The sequence below is a fragment of the Trachemys scripta genome, chromosome 6, assembly GCF_013100865.1.
Source record: "Trachemys scripta elegans isolate TJP31775 chromosome 6, CAS_Tse_1.0, whole genome shotgun sequence".
Lineage (NCBI taxonomy): Eukaryota > Metazoa > Chordata > Testudines > Emydidae > Trachemys > Trachemys scripta.
The window spans coordinates 35,248,890-35,272,136 of record NC_048303.1 but is presented as its reverse complement, the minus strand read 5'-3'; the positions used below and the strand labels follow the sequence as shown (position 1 = coordinate 35,272,136).

At 39.6% G+C, this 23,247-nt stretch overlaps 1 protein-coding gene across 2 annotated transcripts in view; it reads left to right on the top strand.

Annotated features, from left to right (window-relative positions):
* Positions 1–22,103, top strand: part of ELOVL7 (ELOVL fatty acid elongase 7) — a 54,266-nt gene extending 32,163 nt beyond the window's left edge. The window contains exons 1-8 of one of the 2 annotated variants that reach the window (XM_034774418.1): positions 1,580–1,652; positions 3,263–3,359; positions 7,749–7,939; positions 12,344–12,424; positions 13,231–13,287; positions 16,424–16,529; positions 20,021–20,157; positions 21,311–22,103. In XM_034774418.1, coding sequence (XP_034630309.1) covers positions 3,296–3,359; positions 7,749–7,939; positions 12,344–12,424; positions 13,231–13,287; positions 16,424–16,529; positions 20,021–20,157; positions 21,311–21,520 — 846 coding nt within the window. In that variant the 5' untranslated portion in view covers positions 1,580–1,652; positions 3,263–3,295 and the 3' untranslated portion in view covers positions 21,521–22,103. Of the gene's footprint in view, positions 1–1,579; positions 1,653–3,262; positions 3,360–7,748; positions 7,940–12,343; positions 12,425–13,230; positions 13,288–16,423; positions 16,530–20,020; positions 20,158–21,310 lie in introns of those variants that run through there. The other variant, XM_034774417.1, reaches the window with a different exon arrangement.
* The last annotated feature ends 1,144 nt before the right edge of the window (positions 22,104–23,247 follow it).

Sequence of the window (23,247 nt, the reverse complement as noted above, 5' to 3'; positions counted from 1 at the left end):
AGTCAATAAGTATTATTTAATGCACTGCTTAAAAAAAAAAAAGATTCTAAATGAAAGATTCCTCCTCCTGCAGCTCATTGTACCACTGTTGAAATGATATAATTTATTCTAAACCCAGTTTTATAGGGAATATAGGATTATCTGAATCTATTTAAATGCTTATCTTTAGCAACATATCAAATAGCTTGGAAATTTAAAAAAAATATTTAAAATTTGTAAATGTGTAATTAAACTTTACTTTTAAACAGGAAATCTTTGCCTAGAATGTTTTATTATATTGGTCAATAAAAAATTGACAGAAGTCCAGCACAAGTAATAAAAATATAATTGATAAATACACCTCTACCCCGATAGAACATGATCTGATATAACACAAATTCGGATATAATGCGGTAAAGCAGCGGGGAGCTCTGGGACCTTTAAAGCGCCACCCGAGCCCTGCTGCTTTACCGCATTATATTCGAATTCGTGTGGAGCCCCGGGCCCTTTGAATCACCACCTGAGCCTGGCTGCCGGAGCCCCAGGGCTCTGGCAGCCGGGCTCAGGCGGTGATTTAAAGGGCCAGAGGCTCTGGCCACTACGGGGAGCCCCAGGCCCTTTAAATACCCGCCTGAGCCCTGCTGCCAGAGCTCCGATGGTGATTTAAAGGGCCCGGGGCTCCCCGCAGCAGCTGGAGCACCGGGCCCTTTAAATCACCGCCGGGGAAGCCGGTTCAGTCCAGCATGGCATGGGTTATATTGGGTTTGGTCCGGTGTACCGGCAAGAGCCGGTGCTCTTGCCGGTACACCGGACCGGACTGAACCCGATATAACGCGGTCTCACCTATAAGGCGGTGAGTTTTTTTTTTTTTTTTGGCTCCCAAGGACCGGGTTATATCTGGGTAGAGGTGTACTCCCACAACAAACTAACATACCAATTATATTTTGAAATTCATAAGTAAACCACCCAAAACACAGATTGATGACAATCTAAGTGATCATAACTAGCATAATAGGACATGGTAGTCAGTCCATAAGAATGGTGGGAAAATAATTTTACTAACCATTTGATCCACATTTTTCAGACATGTTCACATCATCATGAAAAACATTGCCTTCTGAGGAGCACTTTATGTAATGTTTCATTCTGACAATCAGGCCTTGCATCTCTTTACACTGTTTACATTTGGCACGTGTTCCATTTTTACCAGAGGTATAGCAATTTCTCGAAAATTATTCCTAAATAGGGTCTTTTTATGATCTGAAACCTGTTTTTTCTCCAGTTCCCAGGTGTTGAAATCAAACCTACACGTTGCACTCTGAAAAATGTTGTCCCTTCTTCCCATAGTGCTCTGCTTTGATACTAGTATTGCTCCTTTCTGGTTGCATGCTCTGCTCCTTCTCCCTTGTTACAGAACTCAACCCCCAGAAAAACAAAAGACCTTACAACAATGCAAGACACTAACCCACAAGCCTTTTGCACTGCAGTATTTTATTTGTTTGGAGACAGAGGGAAGCAGTTGAGAAACTAATGGATTTCTGTTTGTTTGTATCTGTCTGTGTATACATGCAAGGAGACAGAGCAAGGCCATTTACCTGAAGTGCCCAGAACCATCCAAAAGCAAGAGCTGGTAGTTACTGGACAGATCATTGTTTTTTCCCATGAGCTGGAGAGTAAGTTTCCATAGTGGATGGATTCTTAAATATTCATAATTTCAGAACTGTGCCAATCAGAGCTCCTGTAGGAAGAAGCTAGAGAATAGGGGTATGAGACCACCCAGGTGTAGGGTGACCACCCATCCCTAATTGGGTGGGACAGTTCCAAAATGTACATTTCAAGTCTGGGTCCCAGGCTGAATGACTCCAGAATAGCATTTGTCTTGGATTCCCTTTGGCACCTCTCTGTGCCTGCCCGTGCTCGGGGTGGCAGCAATCTCTTCCTGGTCACGGGGGTTAAGGTGGGCCTTAGCACTCCTAGATAAGAGGCCCCATCTCCTGCTCCTCCTTCATCCCCCAGGGGGAAGAAGGAGAAGCAAGAGTGGGATCACAGATGGGGGCAGGGCTCCTGCATGTGTCCTGTTCTTGCATTTTGAAAACGTGGTCATCCTACCCAGGTGGGCTCAATAGATGATCCTGATGAGATAGCTGATGTTGGAACCAGGCCTCTGCTTCCAGAAGATACCAACTGTGATGAATTTGCCGGACTGTTGCACCCAATACACAGACCCTAGATCCCCTACAGGATCAAGCCCTTAATACAGTATATGATCTATAGTACCATATTTAGAAAATTTGACCTCTGAAGTTAGATGTTTTTTTCTTGATTATTTCTTTATATAGAAAAGCAACCTTTAATTTAGTGTTTTGTTAGAGGCTTGTGGATTCAGCATATTTATTTTTATTTAAATATTTTAAGAGCTGCTTATAAATTTAGGTCTTAGCATATTTTGTAGTAAATTCAGATTTCTTTTTAAACAGGTTTTTTTTTTTTAAGGAATACTTTTAATAATTTAACTAACAGAATAAAAAAACTCCAATTTTAAATAAAATCAGATTCCTTTTCCTCCCCGCCCAGAAAAAAAAATCATAAATTTGTATGTACTCTGGTTTGGATGGGTATTTGCACACTGCCTTTCTCCAGCTGTGTAGAAATCTAACATTTTAAATTAATATAGTTTGTGTGTGAATGATCCTCCTGCCTCATTCTGACTGGGTAAGTAGCATGTTTTAATGGTGCTAATCCCAGGACAGAATCTTGCAGTAAAAACAGTGATTAAATCTGCATTGGCAGACTGTAATTTACATACTAGTTATAAATGCACATCTAAATGAAGTGTGGGGAGATACGAGCTCCTCTTCTGTCATGTCTTACATCTTCATTTTCCAGCTGGCAAATGTATGGGAGTAATTTTGCAACTCTGCTCTCATAGCATCATTGTGTTGGATTTTAAAATGAAGACTGATAAGTGTGAGTAAGATAACCTGTTCATTATTATTCTCTTACCTGCAATGATTAACCACCACATGGCTTCTTCAACTGTAGAGCCTTGTGGTATTGTAACACTTTGGTATGTGGAGATTAACAAATAATATGGTTGTACTAGCTGAATAGGTTACAAGTTGCATCAAGCAGGGTATAATACAGTTATAATGGTTACAGTCTAATTAATATTCAGTGTACTGCTGACCTTTCCTGTTACATTATTTTCAGGGCTGCTTTTGAAAATCTTCCACCAAGAATACTCTATAGATTTTAAAAAAAGTTTTTGTTTGTGTTTTTGCAGGAGAAGTCCTAATATCCACTTATCCCAGTGAAAATGGCCTTTAGCAATTTGACATCAAAAGCTGCACTGCTTTATGATGAATTGATTAAACATGCTGGTGAGTCATTAAATCCTAATGTCCACTAACTTTAAGGCTTTTCAACAGATGTGGAATTGTGTTAAGCATAATTTTGTATTGCTAACTTAAAATAGCATTGTCTTCCTCTAATTACACCTAAGTTATCAAGCTAAATGTTCACATGTCTAACTGTAAAGAAAAGTAGTATAATGTCATGCCGACTTTAGAGGTGTAACTTTCGCAATTACAAAAGTTGATTTGCTAAGGATTTAAAACTTCAGACACTGTGTACAGAATGGCTTTCCTAAAAAGATCTCTCCTATCGGCAGAATTGCACTTTACATTTTGAAATTGTACTGGGACAGTATAAAACTTTAATTTTATTATAAATGGAGTTACATTTTCTTAGTTAACCGATTTAAAGTATTCTGTTAGAAAGTGATGTATTTTGCGCTTTCTGGTACTAAAGTAGCAAGTGAAAGAAAATGCAAACCTTGATAATTTATCGCTGTATGTTGAAAACTCCTGTAAGTGATTCACTGCATCAAGTTCCTGTTTTGAAAGGGAGTATTCATACTCTTTCAAAGTTCAGGAATAAGTATATAAATCATTCTGTGGTTTACCGTGAATGTTTTATAGTGTTGTATATTTGCTTAGTTCCTCTTCTGAACTTGTATGTGTTAAATGTCCTGGCTTTTTATAATTCTATAGCTATGGAATTAGATGCAGGCAATGGAAAATACCATGGCTGTAGAGCATATGTTGCCTTGAACTGGACAAATATGGTGAAATCTGAACAGAAATTCACTGTAAATATGAATGGCTGAAAGATGCTGTATATCTGGGACTGGGACAAGTGAGTTCAGATTAGTACCATAGCTGAAAGCTTTTTCCCCATCATCAGTGGGAATTGGGCACAGCTGGTGCCAGGGGGCAAGCTGAAAGTGAATGGAGGTGCTAGCCCAGAGGATAGCTCTGATGGACCAGAGGAGGAGGATGAATCTCCAGAAGCAGATGATGAAGATGAGAACAAGGAGTTGATAAGGACAATGTAGGCAGAGCAGCTGTAAGACTACAGACTTGGAGTGGGAGAAACTTCATTTGGAGCCAGGGGTGTCATAGTGAGTTCTTCTTCAGCCTAAAAATACACCATGAAGTGAAGATGCAAATACCACACCAAGAGAACCTAATAGCCTGGTAAACTAACATGGAAGCTTCTCATCTAACACTCTGACTTCTGCAGTGTTAAGATGGCAGCCTTATGCAGGATTTTGGGTGGGTTAGTGGAGACTTCTAATTCTCTTTTGAGTAGTAAGGTTTTAAGAGTGTATATGGTTTACCAGGTTCTGATTGTGTGTATTGAAATTTAAAACTGCTTTGTTAGGAAACAAGACAAATAAAATACTTGAATTAAAACTTGAGCCCTTTAACAAGTGATTGTGTGGGTCCCAGAAGGAGATGAGACAGGGTCTCCATGCTAATGTCGTATGCTGCTTGTGTTAGGGTTTTGTTCTTCTGCCCATCACTGGAATAGGGGAATACTAAGGAGTTAATTGATCCCAGGAGGAGTTGAATGTAATTGAGGTGCTGTTTTTGACCCATAAACACAGTACAGTTGCGTTTTGGACAGATTACCTGAAAGCCACTTCTCTCCTTGAGCAGCATCATAGCAGTTAGGATCAGATAAGTGCTCAAGATAACAGCGCTTCAGTTAAAATGGAATGGATCTGGTGGTAGGGCACTCTTGCTGAAGAATCCTTGACTCTGGAATTGAGTTGCTCACCCCATAGCCTGCCAGAGCTTGGATATGGTGTCTTGCATCATGATGTGATGAAGACATTTGTTCTCCCAGGCACAGGCAGAGGGATTATTGGGAAGGAGCTGATGGAGTCGGTGAAAGGGAGTGGCTTGTTGTGAGGGCATGGTGATCCTCTTACAGTTCTGATTACTTGCTGTGTGTGTGTGTGTGTGTGTGTGTGTGTGTGTGTTTATAGTGCCTAGGGCACTTGACTAATGCTTTGTAAATGTGAGCAAATAAATTAGAGAATTGAGCAGTTCTTTTAAAACATTGCAACAGTAAGTTGAAGGACTGGATTCATGACTTCACCCCAGTAATATAACAGCAAGCCACAAAAGCAGCAGAATACTAATTCAAAGCCATGTTGATATTGTTCAAAAACCTAACAACCCCCCCCAAAAGGTAATTGGTAAAAGCAGGGGTCCAAAACAACTAATCAGGTCACTATACTTCCCAGTGAAGAAGAAATAGTCAAGCCTTCCAGATCCCCATGATGATCCAGAATTAAAAAAGATGATGATGTCACTGTCAAAAGCTTGAATGTAGCGCCAGCCGATGTCAATGAGGGAAACGGGGCTTGCAATGAGCAACTCTAGACACAGTACTTAACACTTTTGTAAGCTACATGGGGAGGGATTCACAGCATTTTTTCCATATGGATAATTTTAATGTGAATTCTCCCTGTTTACCATGCTGACTCAACTCTGGACCTACCAATCCCTGCACAAAACCAGATATTTCTGAGAGAGGGATGGGGACAACTTTCAGGAATTGCAAGATTTAACAGGCACTATGTTATGGCACTACAGGTGGTAGGTAGTGGGTCAAATCATCTGGTTAAAACTTCCAGGTTAAAGCCATTCTCCAAACTAGTAAACCAAGTATGATTAAACACAAGAAGGGACAAAGTTCTTAAAAATAGGGGCTTTTCCCAATTTACAATTTGAAGTTCTTTGAGAATGTTCACATTTTCCCAAAAGAGTTTAATTTCACTCATATGCTGCCTCGATCAGTTGCTTGCAAGACCTCTTTCTCTTTTTGCTTTTAAACTACGTTGTCTTGTGACAATGCATACTTTCCATGGAGTGGAGATTGATGCAAGGGGTGGGAGTCAGATCCAATCTAGGACATGTGTGTGTGAATGGATGTTGGAGGAGAGTGATGATGTGACACACACTTTTCTCAGAGTGGAAACCCTGCTTCCAAAGTTTTTGTCAAAACTTGGGCTCCAATTGACGGCATCCAATAACTGGAGTTTTCATCCCAAAGACATCCAGCAAACAACCTTAAAAGTGACTCCATAGCCAGATTAATTGGAAGCCCTGCAGACTCCCACTAACCAAAACCTTTGCTGGGAAGACTCAGTCGCACCAATAGTGGGCATCAAAAATGTCTTAGAAGGAATGCTACAAATGTCGTCATATGTGCAGCGGACAGAACTCTCAGTGCCAGATGAGTTTAAGGGGTAATTTGAGTGAAACAAATTCCATAGATCAGGGGTCGGCAATGTTTGGCACGCAGCTCACCAGGGTAAGCACCCTGGCAAGCCACGTGCCAAATGTTGCCGACCCCTGCCATAGACCAAGAGGGAGAGGGAGCGTGAATTCTGCTTACAATCTATGGATGAATAAATCTGCAAAGTATACCTGTTAATAGATTTCTGTTGGTTTTTATCATGGCGAGGGAGGAGTATGTGAAGGATGACTCTATGTGGGCAGATAGCTTTAGAATTACATATGAGTCTGTTGGGAAAAAATTGCTTAGCCAGCATGCCCAGAATTTTTTTCAAGGTGTGGACAGAGAATTGCCTGACAGTGCATATGAGATTGGAAGTGGGGAATTAGGCAATATCCTTTAATGACTATTTGTACTATTTGTGTGTGGGACAGAACAGCCAATTGTACCTGAGGATGATGTGGTGTGCAGTAAAAGCAAGCACATGTGTAAACTTTAAATGTAAGATTTTTGTGCCTGGTTAGAGGTGCAATTTATAGTATACCTCTACCCCGATATAACACGACCTGATATAACACTAATTCGGATATAATGCGGTAAAGCAGCGCTCGGGGGGGGGGGGGGCTGCGCGCTCTGGTGGATCAAAGCAAGTTCGATTATAATGTGGTTTCACCTATAACGCGGTAAGATTTTTTTTTTGGCTCCCGAGGACAGCGTTATATCAGGGTAGAGGTGTATTAGTATAGCTGAGTATATATTAACGTTTTTCTCTACATTGCCAATAAAATGGCCTTTTTAATTTGAGTTAAACGTGAAGACTTAAACTGAGAATAAATCACTGCCAGGTCATGAATGGAAAGAAACTGACCTCTGGTCTCTGGAGATTATGTGGTCAAGGGCAGCAGTGGCTTTAATCACTTACCTTGATTGGTATTCCAAAGAATCTGGCAAGGACCAATGTTGGTTTGTGAAGAGGCTAACAACCCTGGAGGTACTAAATCTTGTTAAAGCAAGTTATAAAAACCCAAAGCTAATAAGTGATTCTAAAACCTGAGTAGTGAAAGCAGAAACAATTTAAGAAAAGAATTTAACAAAAGAATATCCTCATTGTTAAGCTAATGTAGATGTAAAAAGCATTATGAAAAACCTGTGGATTTTTTTTCTCTCTCTTCTAGATCCAAGAGTGGAAGGCTTCCTACTCATGTCTTCACCTGTGCCACAGACTATTATCATTGGAGCCTATATTTATTTTGTCACTTCTTTGGGACCAAAACTCATGGAAAACCGAAAACCTTTTGAACTCAGGCAGATAATGGCATTTTACAATTTTGGTGTGGTAGCCCTTTCAGTGTATTTGACTTATGAAGTAAGTATTTCTTTATAATTACTTGTTTAACTTTTTTTTTCCAGCTAGCTCAGCTACTATTATGTAATTTTTTTGGATACCGTAATTGTGACAATTAGCATAATTGATGAGAGAGAACCTCCCTGAGAAAAATCATTTGGCATTTTTCTTAGGACAAAATATAGAAATTTAACAATGACCGTAAATGAAAGTTAAACACAGTCAAGAGGGTGATTGTGTATTTTATATTAGACCATAATAGAACACTTTAAAACAGTGGTCCTCAAACTTTTGTACTGGTAACCGCTTTTACATAGCAAGCCTCTGAGTGTGACATCCACTCCCCCCCCCCCCTTTATAAATTAAAACCACTTTTAAAAAAAATATATTTAACACCAATATAAATGCTGGAGGCAAAGCAGGGTTTGGAGTGGAGGCTGACATCTCACGACCCCCCATGTAATAACCTCGTGACCCCCCCAAGGGTCCTGAACCCCCAGTTTGAGAACACCTGCTTTAAAACCTGGCAAATATTTAGATTTTTAGTTTTTGAACTTCTTTGGGCAAGGAAGGTTAAACTAGACTAGCAGGTTGCATGCTTGGTTTATAGTCTTTTACTTTTTGTGGCTGCCACATGATCGAATAAGTTGAGATTTTCCACACCGCACAGGGAATGTTTAAGTGCAAGATCCTCTTCAATTAGTTTTTGGTTTTTAAATTGCACAATCGCACTTTTGTAATGTTGCAAATGATCCTTTTATTTACAAAATTTAATCTAAGGTTTCAATCCATATAAAACAAGGTTTCTAGAATAATTAATAAAACCTTTCCTAGAAGAGTTCTGGGGTGTTTGACTTGTGGTTCAACAAAAAGCTAGGCTTTTTAGGAGAAAAGAACATTTTTACTAGACCGTGAGATGCATTGGGTTTAATGACCAAGACAATAAATTTCTGTATGTGCATGGTGTGCACCTACAATAGTCATTTAGAGTTAACTCTTACACACTCAAAGAAATGCCAGTTCAAAGAGACTAAATTGGGACAATAAACAGTGTGGCTGCTCAGCAATACTACAAGCAGCTGCCTGATAGTTTTCTACAACTGGCCAGCTGAAACAACACTACTGTGGTAGCTGTTTTCATCTTTGGCATACTGGTTAGGGAATTTTTCAGATACTGCTGCCAAATTGGCTGTACTTCAGTTAACCCAGTTCCCATAACCTTCATAATGTGTTAGATTGAGCTTTTGCTTTTAAAAACAGTGCTCCAAAGTCTTTACATTTTGTCTTTTTTTAAAAAAAAAACGGATACGTTGGCTAATAATTGTTGTGCCAAATACCATAAATGCAAAGAAGGTTGAAAAGCATGCTTTCCTTTTGCATTTCCTGCTTCCACAGATCTTGTTAGGGTTGTGCTGGTTTTAGGAGTATTTAAAAAATAAACACTTGCCTCTTTCACGTTTGATGCTAACGTGATATTTGATTTGCCTATCATTAAGCCTTTATTTAAAATGTCACAAAAGAATGCATAGATACCGTATGCCAGATTGAATTAATTCTTTTCCTCATTGGCTATAAGCCATTTGTGGGTGTGTTTGGTATTCAGTTCACTTACAATGTTTGAAATTCTGTTGGTTTCAGTGTCTGCTTTGTTAAATGGGTAATCTTTTACTTGTGTAACCCTTCTGCCCATCTAAGTTGGTAGCAACAAGGGCCGGGTTCTGTATTTAGGGGTTCCGTTTCAATAACGCAATGCAAAACCGGCTCGAGCCCCCACCCAGTGACCTGGGACAATTACATACCACCCCCTGGGCGCCTCTAAGAGGCAATACTTCCCCTTTCGCAAGCACGGAGTCTGAGTGTAACAGAAAACGTTTAATAACATGAGGTAAACGACATCAGCATTAAATTGGAAAAACACCACAAACAGGCTTCATGAGCAAAAAACTCACCCCAGCAAATTGGGCTGTGTCCTTTCCCCTTGGTTCTTGAAACCAGCAACCCAAGGATCACCAAAGTCCCAAAAGTCCAACAACCCCCCAAAGTCTCTGTCCCTGGTCAGTGCAGCCCCAGAGTTCAAGCGGGGGGGAGGCCCGCAGGGTGTTAAGGGGCACCTTACGTGATCCAAGGCCGACGTGATCCGTGGGGTTCCCCCGCTGCCTTCTCCACAAGCCGCTCCACTCCACCAGCTGTCCCATGAGCCGCTCCCGCCGTCCATGAACTGCTCTGGCAGCTGCTCCACTCTGCTCACCAACCTGTGAGCCGCTCAGCTCTGCTCCACTTCAGCCGTTCCTTGGGCCGCTCCCACAAGGCTCCGCTCTGCTCGCTGCTTCTCCAGCCGCTCCGCCCTGCTCACCGACCTGTGAGTCGCTCAGCTCCGCTCCAACCGTCCCCATGCAGCTCCACTCTGCTAGCTGCTTTGCCAGCCGCTTAGCAATATAGCTTCAGGCTCTCCCACTAGTTAACACAGCCTCAGTGATCTCAGCTCTTTTGTGACTTCAGCTCATAGTAGGGGAGCCCCGGTGCTAGTGCACCATTGGCCCAAAGTGAATTCAGCTCAGCAGTCTGTAATTAGACTTCTAATGGAATCAAAGTTAGCTCTGATATTCAACAGTGGAGAGAGGAGGTAGTGCAATTGGTGTTTCAACCCCTCGGGGAGGGGGCCATACCATCAGGTACAAATACCTGTCCCCATCCTCTCTCCCTTCACTGGGTTTTGTAACCCATGCCCCTTGTCAAGCAAGTGCTACTTAGGTAATTGTGAAGGATTCACTCAGTCCTTCTGTCATACAACAGGTTCACTGCCCTTGATTCACAGAATCAGGGTAACAAAACTTTATTCTTCCTGCCCCAATAACAAAGAAACCGGGGATCCCACACCAGCCAAAGTAACCACTTTGAGTTGCTGTTGTTTCATGCCAGGCGAGTGGGTGTGCCTATGCAAACAAGATCAGCCCCTGGAGTTCTTTTCCACACTCGCCATAATTCACCACCAGATGTCAGGGTAGAGCTCATCCTGACTCTGCTTACACTTGTCTTATTCAAATAATGTTTGATTGAAACTACAACTCTTCACCTACCAGGAAAACTTGGTTTCCTATTATACATGCATGGATAATTATGATTAATTAATGAATATTCATTCAACACAAGTGAAGTTTTTATAGTATTGGCTGGGATTCAGGGGGTGAGGAAGAGAGAAGACACAAAGTGTAATATTTACAGTGCTGCTCTTGGCTGAGTTTTAATATAGTAATAGAAGGAGTATTAGATGCGACACCTGTTACATTGATACTGTACATCTGCATGTGATCTCAGGACAGCTCCCCATATCTTCTGACAGTTAGTCTAACTTGTATCACAAAGTAAATATTTTTGACAAGCACTCAAGATACTTGTGACCAAATAAAAGAAGTCCAGTGCTGATTCTTCTCTAGCCTCAAGCCCCTTCTGTTGGCTACAGACAACCAAACTCACTAAAACAGTTGCTGAAACAGGTTGTATGTGTATAAACTGAAGTTCAGCTGGACGTTGTGAATGGCGGGGAAACCCACGGCAGAACATTATTTACTTTGGTAAAAACTTTTTTTGGATTTGCTTTTTAGTTTTTTTTTGTCGTCCCCTATTATGGACTTTTTGCAAATAGATTTAAGAAACTACGTGCAGTTCAACCTAGCATGTGAATTGGCCAAAATCATTAAGTGCATAGGGGACATGTGACAAATGTACAAATTGCAGTTCCAATTCTATGTGGCCATAGTAACTTTTGGATGTTAATTCTTGTTACTAGGATTTCCTCATTATGGTGTGATATTATTTTATTACACTGTTGGCCAGTCACAAATACATGCTGAACAGGCTACATTGTAATACAAAGACTTAATTAGCTGAATTCCCTGGTCCTGCATGTACTGTATTTCCATTTGTAGAAAATCTGTGAAGAACTGAGTTACCTTAACTTCTAAATAATAAAAATGTGGTTCTGTGTTGGTACGTGACTCTTTAAAAGTATCTTATGTATCAAAATGCCTGGATTCAATACCAATACTCACTTCTTTGAGGGATGGTTTATTTGTTTCAATCACCTGCTTCCCCTAGTGAGAAGAGAGACACTGATCTAATGTCTGTTCGGGGAAGCAGCTATTTCTTCTCTTGTGGCACTGAGGCTTAGGTACACTGACGTGGGTATAGTTGGGGTTCTCATCCATATTGTCAAGTTATGAGATTCAAATCTCTACAGTGCTACAGCAGCCGAGTTTAATAGTGTTGCCATCCCACATTGAGGTAGATAACAGCTGACAAGCTGACTGACTGCACAGGCTTTTTTTTTTTTTTTAATCATTACGTGATCATTAAGGTCAACTGAAATTAATTAATTTTCTCAAGTGATAAAGTAAATCTTTCCTTTTCCCTTTCTCCTTGTTATAGTTTCTTATGTCTGGTTGGGCCACAGGTTATTCATTCCGATGTGACCTTGTTGACTATTCCAAGTCACCTACAGCTCTGAGAGTAAGTAACCAAATGAAGCTAATTGTTATGCTACATTAACTTTTTATATTTTTTGGAATGCTTTTAATGAAAATTCCTTGATGCATAATGAAGAGCACATAAGTGACTATAAAGGGTGATGAAAGGGATGTTGGAGGCAACATGTGCTAGCAGGGTGGATTGATTTAAATCAGTGACTCAAATCACCAAGTGGAAACCTTGATTTAAATAGTCAATATTAATCAACTTTTCTATTTGTTCTTCAGTTCTTTCCTAAAGAAAGGTATATTTTCATTGCTTCATATAGCCCTTCAAACATGCTGAGTTACAACTAAATAGATAGAACCTTTATGCTAGATTTGGTATATCTTTTTCTACTTAGGAGTACATATGTTTGTAAACCAAACAAGCCCTTAATACAATAAGTGATATATTGTGCTATATTTATAAAGCTTGACCTCAAAATCAAATGTTTTCCCCCAGATTGTTTCTTTTTATGGAAAAGCAGCTTTTAACTCAAAGGTTTTGATAGAGACTCATGGATTCAGCATATTTATTTTTTATTCAAATGTTTTAAGAAATTATATAAAGTGTAGACTTGACATATCTTGTGTGATATTCAGATTTCATTAAAATGGTTTATTTTAAAAAAAAAATTAAATAATTTATCCAGTGTTTGCTTATTTAGTTCAACATTTTAAAATTCCCTGAGGCTGAAAAGGCATTTGTTTTGCTTCCTTGGTTTTAAAGAAAACCAACAAAAATTATACTGATGTTTTAATGACTTCAGTAGACTTGACCCTGTGTATTTTTTTGGATTTTTTTAGATGGTTCGGACTTGTTGGCTGTACTACTTCTCCAAATTCATTGAATTATTAGACACTGTAAGTATGTAGTGACACAACCTGGTAAATACTGTGATCTCCATAGAGAAAAAAGGACATTGGAATTTATAGCAGTTGGATCGTACAGTAGCTGTACTCTGTTTGACTATATGAGGTCTGATTAGTGAGCAATCAACAGAATCTGTTAGTAAAGGATAACCGTGAGAGTGGAGAAACCATTTCAGGCATTTCTGTACCATAAACTTTTAAGCCTATCTCCTCATTAGTTACAATGGGAAGTCTCTGAAAATGATAGCATGGTTTGGGTCTTTTAAACTGTCTTGGGAATACTCCGTTAGGGTAGATAGGCTGGAAACGAGTGCTGGTTATGCTTCAAGTCTTCCTCCACTTCCTCCCCAACAACTTTCCCTCACGTTTCTCAAACATTGGCACTTGGGGGTCTGGCACAGCCAACTGTACTCACCTGCCTCAATTTAAAGTACCCGTCCTGGCAGTCATGTGTAGTAACACAATGTTAACCTGACACTCTGGACTGTTTCTAAGGCCCAACTAACTAGAGCTCAGATCTCCTGTTGGAGAGACCAGGAATGCTGGAAATGGAAGTTGAGTGACCTCCCTCTCTTCTCTATCTACTGACTGGTGATCTTGAATTAGTCCTGGACCTGAAAAGTTATTTTCTTCATCTGAATCCTTCTAGTTGTATATTTGCCCTTGTGCCTTCTTGTTTATTTAGGTATCTATATCTCTGCTTCTTTTTAGTTTGATTGTGAAAGTTTAATTGCTTGAAACTTTGGCAACATACTAATGTGTTACTATTGTGCTGCTAAATTTACTATTTCTAGCCATATGAAAACAGTCTTGTATGTATGTTTTCTCTGTCACATCTGACCACTCTAGTCCCCTCTTTCTGGGTGCCATCTTCTACTTGCTCTTGCCATCCGACTCTACTCTTTTATTTTATTTTATTTTATTTTATTTTTATTTTATTTATTTATTCATTCATTCCCATCTATTGTATTCTACTTTTAGAATGTTTTTGCCCTTTACTCCCTTAACAGTTTTCCTTGGCAGATTGATGGACATTTACTATGGAAGCACTATGTCCATAGAGAATATCCACATTCAACCCTCTCAATATTATCCTACCTTCCTTTTCACATCTTTGGACAGTTATTGTCTCTGCAGTGCTCTTAACATGTCAAGTGCTAGATAGTCTGTCTTTTAATCAGAACCATCGTGTAACTAATCTTTTCTGCCTTCTGTGTATTTCTTCTGTGCCTTTGAAGTCAGATCTTTAAAAAATCCTGTCTTTTCATTTGCCTCCGATACTCTACTCAACTTGTTATACTCAGGTCTAAAATACTCTGGCTGGACAGTTCAGTCCTGGAATTGGGGTCATCTTTCCTGCATCCTCCATTACTTTCACTGACTTCATAGCCATCCCTGAATGTATTAAAAGTGCCTTTCTGGCTTTCAGGACTCTGTGGATTTATTTCATTCAACCCTCTGATTTCCTATCCACCTCTTCATCCTGCACACTCTCATTCTCGGGTATTCGGCTCTTAAGTTACTTCCCAGTAATTGGCCACCATAAAATGGGTGTCACTTTCATTTAGATTGCTGCATCTGGAATTGACTTCCTCACTAAATATGTTGAAAATCACACTTCTCTTGCTTTAAATTCTTTCTAAATCTTGCCTACGTGCTTCACATTAGTTCAATTTTGCACTTAATGTTTTAGTCATAGATCTCAAGAGTTTTAAAAAGGTGAAGTACCATTATAACCCTTGTACAGATCAGAAATTGAAGCATGGAGGGGTACCTGGGCCTGATTTTCCAGACCCTCACTACAATGACGAAACACTGAACCAGTATGAATATTTGTTTTTTTGCTATATCTTACATAGACAGTTTTGTAATACAGTAACTCCTCACTTAACGTTATAGTTAGTTTCACTTAAAGTCACATTTTTCAGGAACATATGTTAAGCAAATCCAATTTCCCCATAAGAATTAATGTAAATAGGGGGTGCTAGGTTTCAGGGAAACTTTTTTTTTTTTTTTTTTTTTGGCCAGACAAAAGGCATTTTAAACCATTTTAAACAAGCAATTTAATACAGGTACTGTGTAAGTTTTTTAAACTATTTTAAAGGAACAATTTAATATTACAATCATCACTGCTGAGTATGAAGCTTGGTTGAGGTGGTGGAGTCAGAGTGTGGAAGAGGATGGATTGTCCGGCTGCTCCTCTTGCTGTTCTTGCAAGCACAGGCACTGACTTTGCCGGGGGCAGGAGGCTCAATCCTCGGCCCATCCACTCCACCCCTTTCCCCAAGCTCCCACCCTGGACCTGCCTCTTCTCTCCTCCCACCTCCTCCCCCTTTACTTTGCACGTTACATCCTTGCTCCCCCCCCCCCTTCTGAACCCTGCAAGCTAGCTGATTGTCGCGGGCAGGAGGCAGGGGAGGGAGGGGGGAGGTGTGCCGAGTCCTCGCTCCTCCCTCCCGCCTGGGATAATTAGCTGGTTTGCGGTGTTCGGGAGGCAAGGGAGGGAGGGGGAGCCTGCGCGCCGAGTCCTCGCTCCTCCCCCCTCCCTCCTGCCTCCTAAATGCCACAAGCCAGCTAATTGCCGCGGGCAGGAGGTGCGGGGAAGAGGGGGAAGGCACTGATCTGTGGGGTCTGCTGGGGGGTGGGAGGCGTGCGGGGGCAGGGGGGGCAATATCGTAGGGATGCTGCCAGCTGTGAAGAAAGCAGGCAGCCAAACAACTTAATAGTGGAGTGCACAACTTTAAATGAGCGTGTTCCTTAATTGCTTAGCAACGTAACAACGTTAACCGGGATGACTTTAAGTGAGGAGTTACTGTGCTGTGGATGAAGAATCCTAGAAGGAGAGGTGGTTGTGGTCTAGTGGCTTGAGCATGGAGCTAGGAGTTGAGACAGCTGAACTGATGAGAAATGCTGATCTTCTGCAGCATTATTTGTAATAGAAGTTTAGATTATTGAGTGCCTTTGAAAATCAACCCCTCAGTCTGTCACTCAATTTCCACATACATAAAATCAGCATAAGTGCAAAGAATTTTAATGTACTGTGTTGAGCAACCTACGTTTGTGCGTACAACTGCAAACTACTTTTACGTGTTACTTTTCTAATCTCTTATTCTTAAAACTATTTCAGATCTTTTTTGTTCTGCGAAAGAAAGAGGGCCAAATTACATTCCTGCATGTCTTGCATCACTCAATCATGCCGTGGACCTGGTGGTTCGGAGTCAAATTTGCTGCAGGTAGTCAAGAGAGCTAAAATTATGCTATATGTGTCGTAGTAAAACCTCCATACTCTATAAATGAAAAACATGTTCAAATGGACACGGTCAATTACAAATTATGACCAAGTAATTTTTTTTTATCTACTAGAGTTACAAGCAATGCCAAATGATTACTGTACCTGAACTAGATTATAAAGGAGGGAGAAATCTTCCATTTGGCAACACATTGTATATAGTCACTTCCCCCTGTTGCTGGGGGTGGAGGTGGGAGGCAGCTAGGGGCAGAAGGGATGGCATACCAATGGGGAGGTTGTGGTTTGTAAAACCCAGCAGGGGAATTATGGGGCAGGTACTTTATTATTGAAACTACTTCAAAAAATAATTGAGTAGATTTCATGTTGACATTGATTAGATTTGTGTGTTCCAAGGGACAGAGGGGAGAGTGTTTTCTCATCATTCTTTCTCTCTGTAGCCTTAATTTTATTTAGAAATTATTCTAATTTTTGTTGCAACTATTTCTGACTGGCCTTTGGGAGCAGAACTGTAGCGAGAGATAAGGCTGTAACTTTTCCAGCGCTAGTTAGATACAGTGATATCTGTTTGTGGAGGGCTAGCAACTTAAAAGATTTGGAAATTCAGCCAGATAGCATCCAAATGTTTGGGAACTGGGAAAACCACCTGCTGTTTTTCCCTCATCTCGGTCTTTATACTCTCTTGTTACCCTAACCTTATAAATCCCTCCGCTCGCCTCAACAATCTCTCCACAGAGCAGAAATGACAAAAATCCAGAGATTCTTGCATCAGAAGCTTGTAGAATACATGGTCTTTCTAACCTGGGGCTTTACAGTGTAACAGACTTAAGGCTGCATCTTGAGCTAGAAGCATGATTCTCCAGCTCACATACGTATACCTGCAGTAGCTTGATGAGCGCTAGTGCACATATAAATAGTAACCTTACTACAGCCAGACATGCAGTGTCAGGCATGGCTTGCCATGAAGAGTATAAGCATCCTGAAAATAGTGGGCACATACTAGCTAAGTTGTGCTGCTGCCCATTGTACCACAGTGATGCTACTATTTATACTCATGTCAGCTCTCATCAAGCTACTGCAAATGTGTACGTGAGCTGGGGAATCATAGCCCTGGCTTGTAATATAGACATAGCCTAAAAACAGCATACAGCTTGAAACCTGCAGAGAGAATGCAAGCCTGTTGGAACCCGTGGTGGGGGATTTTATTCCTAGGGGTGGTGTGTCTGGAAGGGGTTACTAGTTGAAAAATCAGTGGAGACTTGTCTGGGCATAGTTTCCTTTTCTGTAACATTTCACCTATCTTCCTTGACATTGGTTTTTTCCACAGCTTTGATGCTTAATTGAAGGAGAGAACCTTTGCCTACCTAATCCCTCCTGTGTATATTAGTTGCATGCATACAAAAATATGTCCTGAAAGAGGTACAAAAGCTTTGCGTGGATTCCATGGAAAGTTGTCTAATGTGCAGTTAGCTAATGAAGGAGACTGCTATATTTTCACTGTGTTTGAGTCCAATTTCTAATATATAAAGAAACTCTCATGTTTTGAACTGCATCCTTTTTCTCAAATCAGTGGTACTGTAGTACTAAAATTGGAGTTACCTTCCTCCGTTTACAAATCCGACCTTTTCAGATCTGTTAATATAAAACACATTAATCTGGTATGCCCAGCACTTAACAGTAGGCCCCCCCCCCCCCCCCCCCCCAAAAAAAGATTACATTACCCATACTGTTAATTTCCTGCCCTTTAGCTGGGCTTCAGAATGGTATACCAGCTGTGCACTTGTTCCATGACAAGGCATCTCAGACTTAAATCTTCTATGTGGTAATCTGGCAAATGCTTTCCACAAAGTGTGAGAGATCCATTTTGACTTGAGTCAGTAATATTCCCTCATGTAACCTTTAGAGTATTGTTTCTTTCTCAAAGCTTTATTGCCTATCTTTTAAACTAATCTTTCCAAATGTTCTCTTTGATGCCTTAAAATAATTTCCAAGAATTTCAGTACAACTGATGTTTATCTTGTATTTCATTTCCTAGTTGTTTCTTTCCTTTAAATAATAGCATTATGCTGTCTACTGCCCAGCCCTCTGACCTTGTTCTTAGTCCAAATCATCCAAATGATTTTTTTGACGAGATGAGGATCTTCTCCTTCTTATGACCTGACAAAGAGAATTGAAAACCATTTTTATGCAGCGCAGTGACTTTCTTCTGTAACAGTATTTTTGTAATGTTGCCTAGGTAGCTTTTTTCTAATGTACGGTAACTCATTTTGAGGCTTCTTCCATGAATTTTCACTATGCAGCCTAAAAAGGTAAATAAATTTAGTCTCAGAAAAGCAGTCAAATTGTTTGGGAATATGTGACCTAGAAACACAACATTTCAGAGAGAATTTTCAATTAAAACTGATGATGGTCATCTGTGTAGGGGGAAAGCTCCACTAACTTCTCTAAACATTAATAAAGGAAACATTTATTTTTAAAATTAGGGCTAGTTGCAACTGTTTTTGATACATAATTGGGCTTTCAACCAAATTATTTTTTGCTAAGTTTTTTCATGGATTTCTCACCTGGAAATGTAGAATGTTTTGTATTTGAATTTCCACCAAATAATCAAAATGCTTTTCTCTGTCTCTCTATAAACCATTTTTTGACCAGCTATATTTAAAACTCAAGTCACTTCTTAAATATTACTACTATGGCCAAGATAATTTAACCCTATTGGAAACTGAGCAGGAGAGAGGGTTCTGGAGAAGGAAATATCTGCATGGATCCCCTCAATGACGAGTTTCTTCATTATCATTCCATTTAATGGGTTTGGTCCCAAACTTGAGGGTTGCATGGGCGGCTGAGGTCACACATCTTGAGGTCCCACACCTCTGCCCCTTGGGTCTTCCCTGGTCCTGGGAACATGGATCCTCTGGAGCTGTCCCCAGAGAGTGACTCAAAAGAATAGAGAGTAGAGCCTTGAGCTGTAGTACCTTTACTGGGAACCTCTAAGGGCTAGAGGTAGGATTGCTATATGGTTTCAGCCCCTGGATTTATGAAAAGCCAATCAAGGGATCTAGAAAAGAGGTAGAGCAGGAGGGGTGATGTCGCAGAAGTATTTGAGCCCCCTTCATGTAACACAGTAAGAAAAAACTTATTTGCATTCAGTTAGACTAATTACACTTTTATTACAGCTTCGGAAAATTGACTTACCCTAGTAAAATGCCGCAATGTTTGTATTGACTAAAGTAGTTACATAAGCATTTGCTGAGAAGAAAGGGAACTGCTGAAATCTTTCTGAGTTGGTGACTACAGAACTTAACTTGAATCTTTGTGTTTTATGTGCTAGTGAAAGTCGGGACACCCCTCCACGCAGAGCCTCATGCTTTTATCTAGTTTTCTACTTAACTAACACAAGGCAAAAACCTTGCTTGGTAGCTAGACACAGGACTGTTTTTTTAGGATCGCTGGTGTAACAATCTTATTATTCTACAGGTGGGTTAGGAACATTCCATGCTCTGTTAAACTGTGTTGTGCACGTCATCATGTACAGTTACTATGGACTCTGTTCCCTGGGACCAGCCTATTATAAATACTTGTGGTGGAAAAAACACATGACATCTATACAGCTTGTGAGTATTGTGTCTGAGCCAGACTTTTTGCAGTCAGTCAAGTTGTATGTGAGTGAGTTCTTAATGTCACTTCTATGAATGTGGTTAAGAATTATTTTTACAATGGCACAAAAGAGTTTTACCTTCACTTTTCAACTGAGTTCAGCAGAAATCCTGAGACCAGTCAACTGTGTAAATAAAATCTGTTGACCTGATTTCCGGAGGTTCTGAGAACCCACAGTTATCTTTGAAGTCAGTGGGAGTTGTAGGTACTCGGTGTATTTAATTGCTTTGTACTCTTAAGTGTATTGATAAAGAACTATTTGTCCATTTAAGGACTGTTGGAGTATGAACTCTCACTAGGAACAAAGTGTGTTGTTTTTTTGTTTTGTGACATCTGCTATTCAGCAATCCTGACCTCTTTAAACTAAACAGATGTAATCCCTAACTATTAAAATCTTCTATAGGAAGAGAAGTTTGTTTATGCCTCTGCTCAATGGCCTAATACTTCTAGTTTACCACATTATTCTGCAAGTAGTCAATGGGACTAGTTGAGTTTAAGAGGTGGCAAAATCAATCCCTCTGAGAATGTGCCACCTTGAAAATAGCTCCAGCCAGGCCTTTCCTTCTGACTGGTAGGAAGAGTTCCTTCCCTGGTCTCCCTGATATGGATCTGCTCCCCTATCCTTGTACCATGATGATGTTTATAACTTTAAAACAAAAAAATTACTTAATTAAAAAAAAAAAAAACACCTCTCCCTGGCCAAGTAGGGGAGAGAATTTGTGTAGTCCTGCAAAACTCCAATTTCTCATCAACCTTCTCTTTTTGTGTGTGCACACGTTATGCTGACAACTATTTAAACTTCTCTCTAGTATATCTTTATTGGATATTAGGAAAAACTTTTTCACTAGGAGGGTGGTGAAGCACTGGAATGGGTTACCTAGGGAGGTGGTGGAATCTCCTTCCTTAGAGGTTTTTAAGGTCAGCCTTGACAAAGCCCTGGCTGGGATGATTTAGTTGGGAATTGGTCCTGCTTTGAGCGGGGGGTTGGACCTAGATGACCTCCTGAGGTCCCTTCCAACCCTGATATTCTATGATTCTATGATCTTTTTACATTTTTTTAAAAATCATAATGCATAACTGAGCATATTTTTCCTTGTCTGTTTCCTCCAGGTTCAATTTCTTATGGTTACAGTTCACATAGGACAAATCTACTTTATGGATGATTGTCCATACCAGTATCCAGTTTTTATATTCATTATTTGGCTCTATGGCTCTATGTTTTTACTCCTGTTTCTCCACTTCTGGTATCATGCTTACACCAGAGGGCAGAGACCACCAAAGACTATGAAAAACGGAATCAGCAAAAGCAAAGATCACTGAAGCAATGTCTCATCTATATAAATGTGTACATCTCAGATCAGTAACTTGTACTACTTGACAATCAAGATATTTAGGTGCACACTACACTGTGTACATTTTACATGTTTTTCCAAAACAGAGCTTGTATTTTTACAATAAGTTATTTGGGTTTCTGATATTGCGGGGTGGGGGGAGGGGTAATTTTCTGATTAAAGATTTGCAGGTTTTCAGTGACTTGCTGCACATATCTAGAGAAAGGTTCTCTTTTTACCTAGAAGAAATGAATATTTAATTGCATTCTTACAGGTGAGATGCATATATATAAAAAGATCTTCTTTAAGAAAATGTGTATGATAAGTACAGAATACTTTGAGCACTAAGAAAAGGTATAAAGAGCATTCATTTTAACTGATATCATAAGCTGTTGAAACTGTAGTTTAATTTTATTGAAATAACCATGAAAAATCATTGTTACATGCATAATTTATAGAGACTAAAACACATTGTTAATATAGTTAATACCTGAAAACATTCATATTTTTTGTACAAACTGTACCATATTAAGGAATGTAAGTTAAATAAAACCTTGGCAGATTTAAAAAGAGATTTTTGGATTATAAAGTCTTTTACTAAAATGATTTAAGTTAATGAGCTTTTAAAAATGTTTGTTTTTACTTAATTGAACATAAAAACTTTTGATTTAACATCCAGTCAAAAAAAAAAGTGATTCATTGATGTAGAATAACAATCTTACCTCATACTATTCAAAATTTGTCTGTAGCTGTATTTTGATATCAGCAAACAGGAATGTTTACTGGGAAAAAAAATCACGCAATTCAACAACCAAAACCATATTACATTTTTAGAATAGGTTTTGTGTAAAATACAAATGGCAGTTTCATTACTTTATTTTGCTGTATTCTTTCTCCTTTCCACTGCCTGTGGAAATGAACGGTGCCTAATGAGAAATTGTTTTGTAAAATTAATGGCTAAGTTTCTCTGTTAATAGCAGAAGTGCCTTGTTTTTGCCGTGTGGTACTAAATGAACTGTTCAGAGATTGCAGACTACACAGATTTATGGAGAGGGAGAAGGGGCAGATGATTGTGTACTAGTTAACTCCAAACTATGCAGAATAAACTGATAAGGGACTGGTCAGAGGGACATGTCAGCTGGCTTAGTAGCAATTTATAGGACCTAGAGCTATATGCAGATAGTGTCCCTCTACTTCTGTGAGATTGTCAAGGGATGACTATTGTGCAGAACTAAGCTAAACTATATTCTGCCTTGAGATGCACACCATACAGCATTGATTGATTGATCTTGTTTTTGTGACAACTCTCACTAGTGATGGGCTGAAATCTATCTTGTACTCTGCTCTGATCTGCTGGAGTTGTGATGTTCTCTAAAATGTGTCTTCTGACCCACCCGTTTGTATTAGTGGTTGAAGAACTCCAAAAAGGCATGTTTTATTGTTATATGTACAGGATTACCAGAATAGTGTTACAGGTGACTTCTTATAAAAATAACATATCTGAGTCTTCCTTATTGAACTAATAAACATAGATTTGATTCTTGTTTTTCTGCCTTGTTAAATGTTAAAGTGGTATATGGGGACTTGCTACTTGAAGACTATTAGACATATATTTCTAATACAGTTTTCTTGTAACAAAATAAATCACAATGCTGCAATGCTTAGTTTGAATTTCTTCATTAATTTTATCTTAATCTGTGTAAAAGACTGAATACC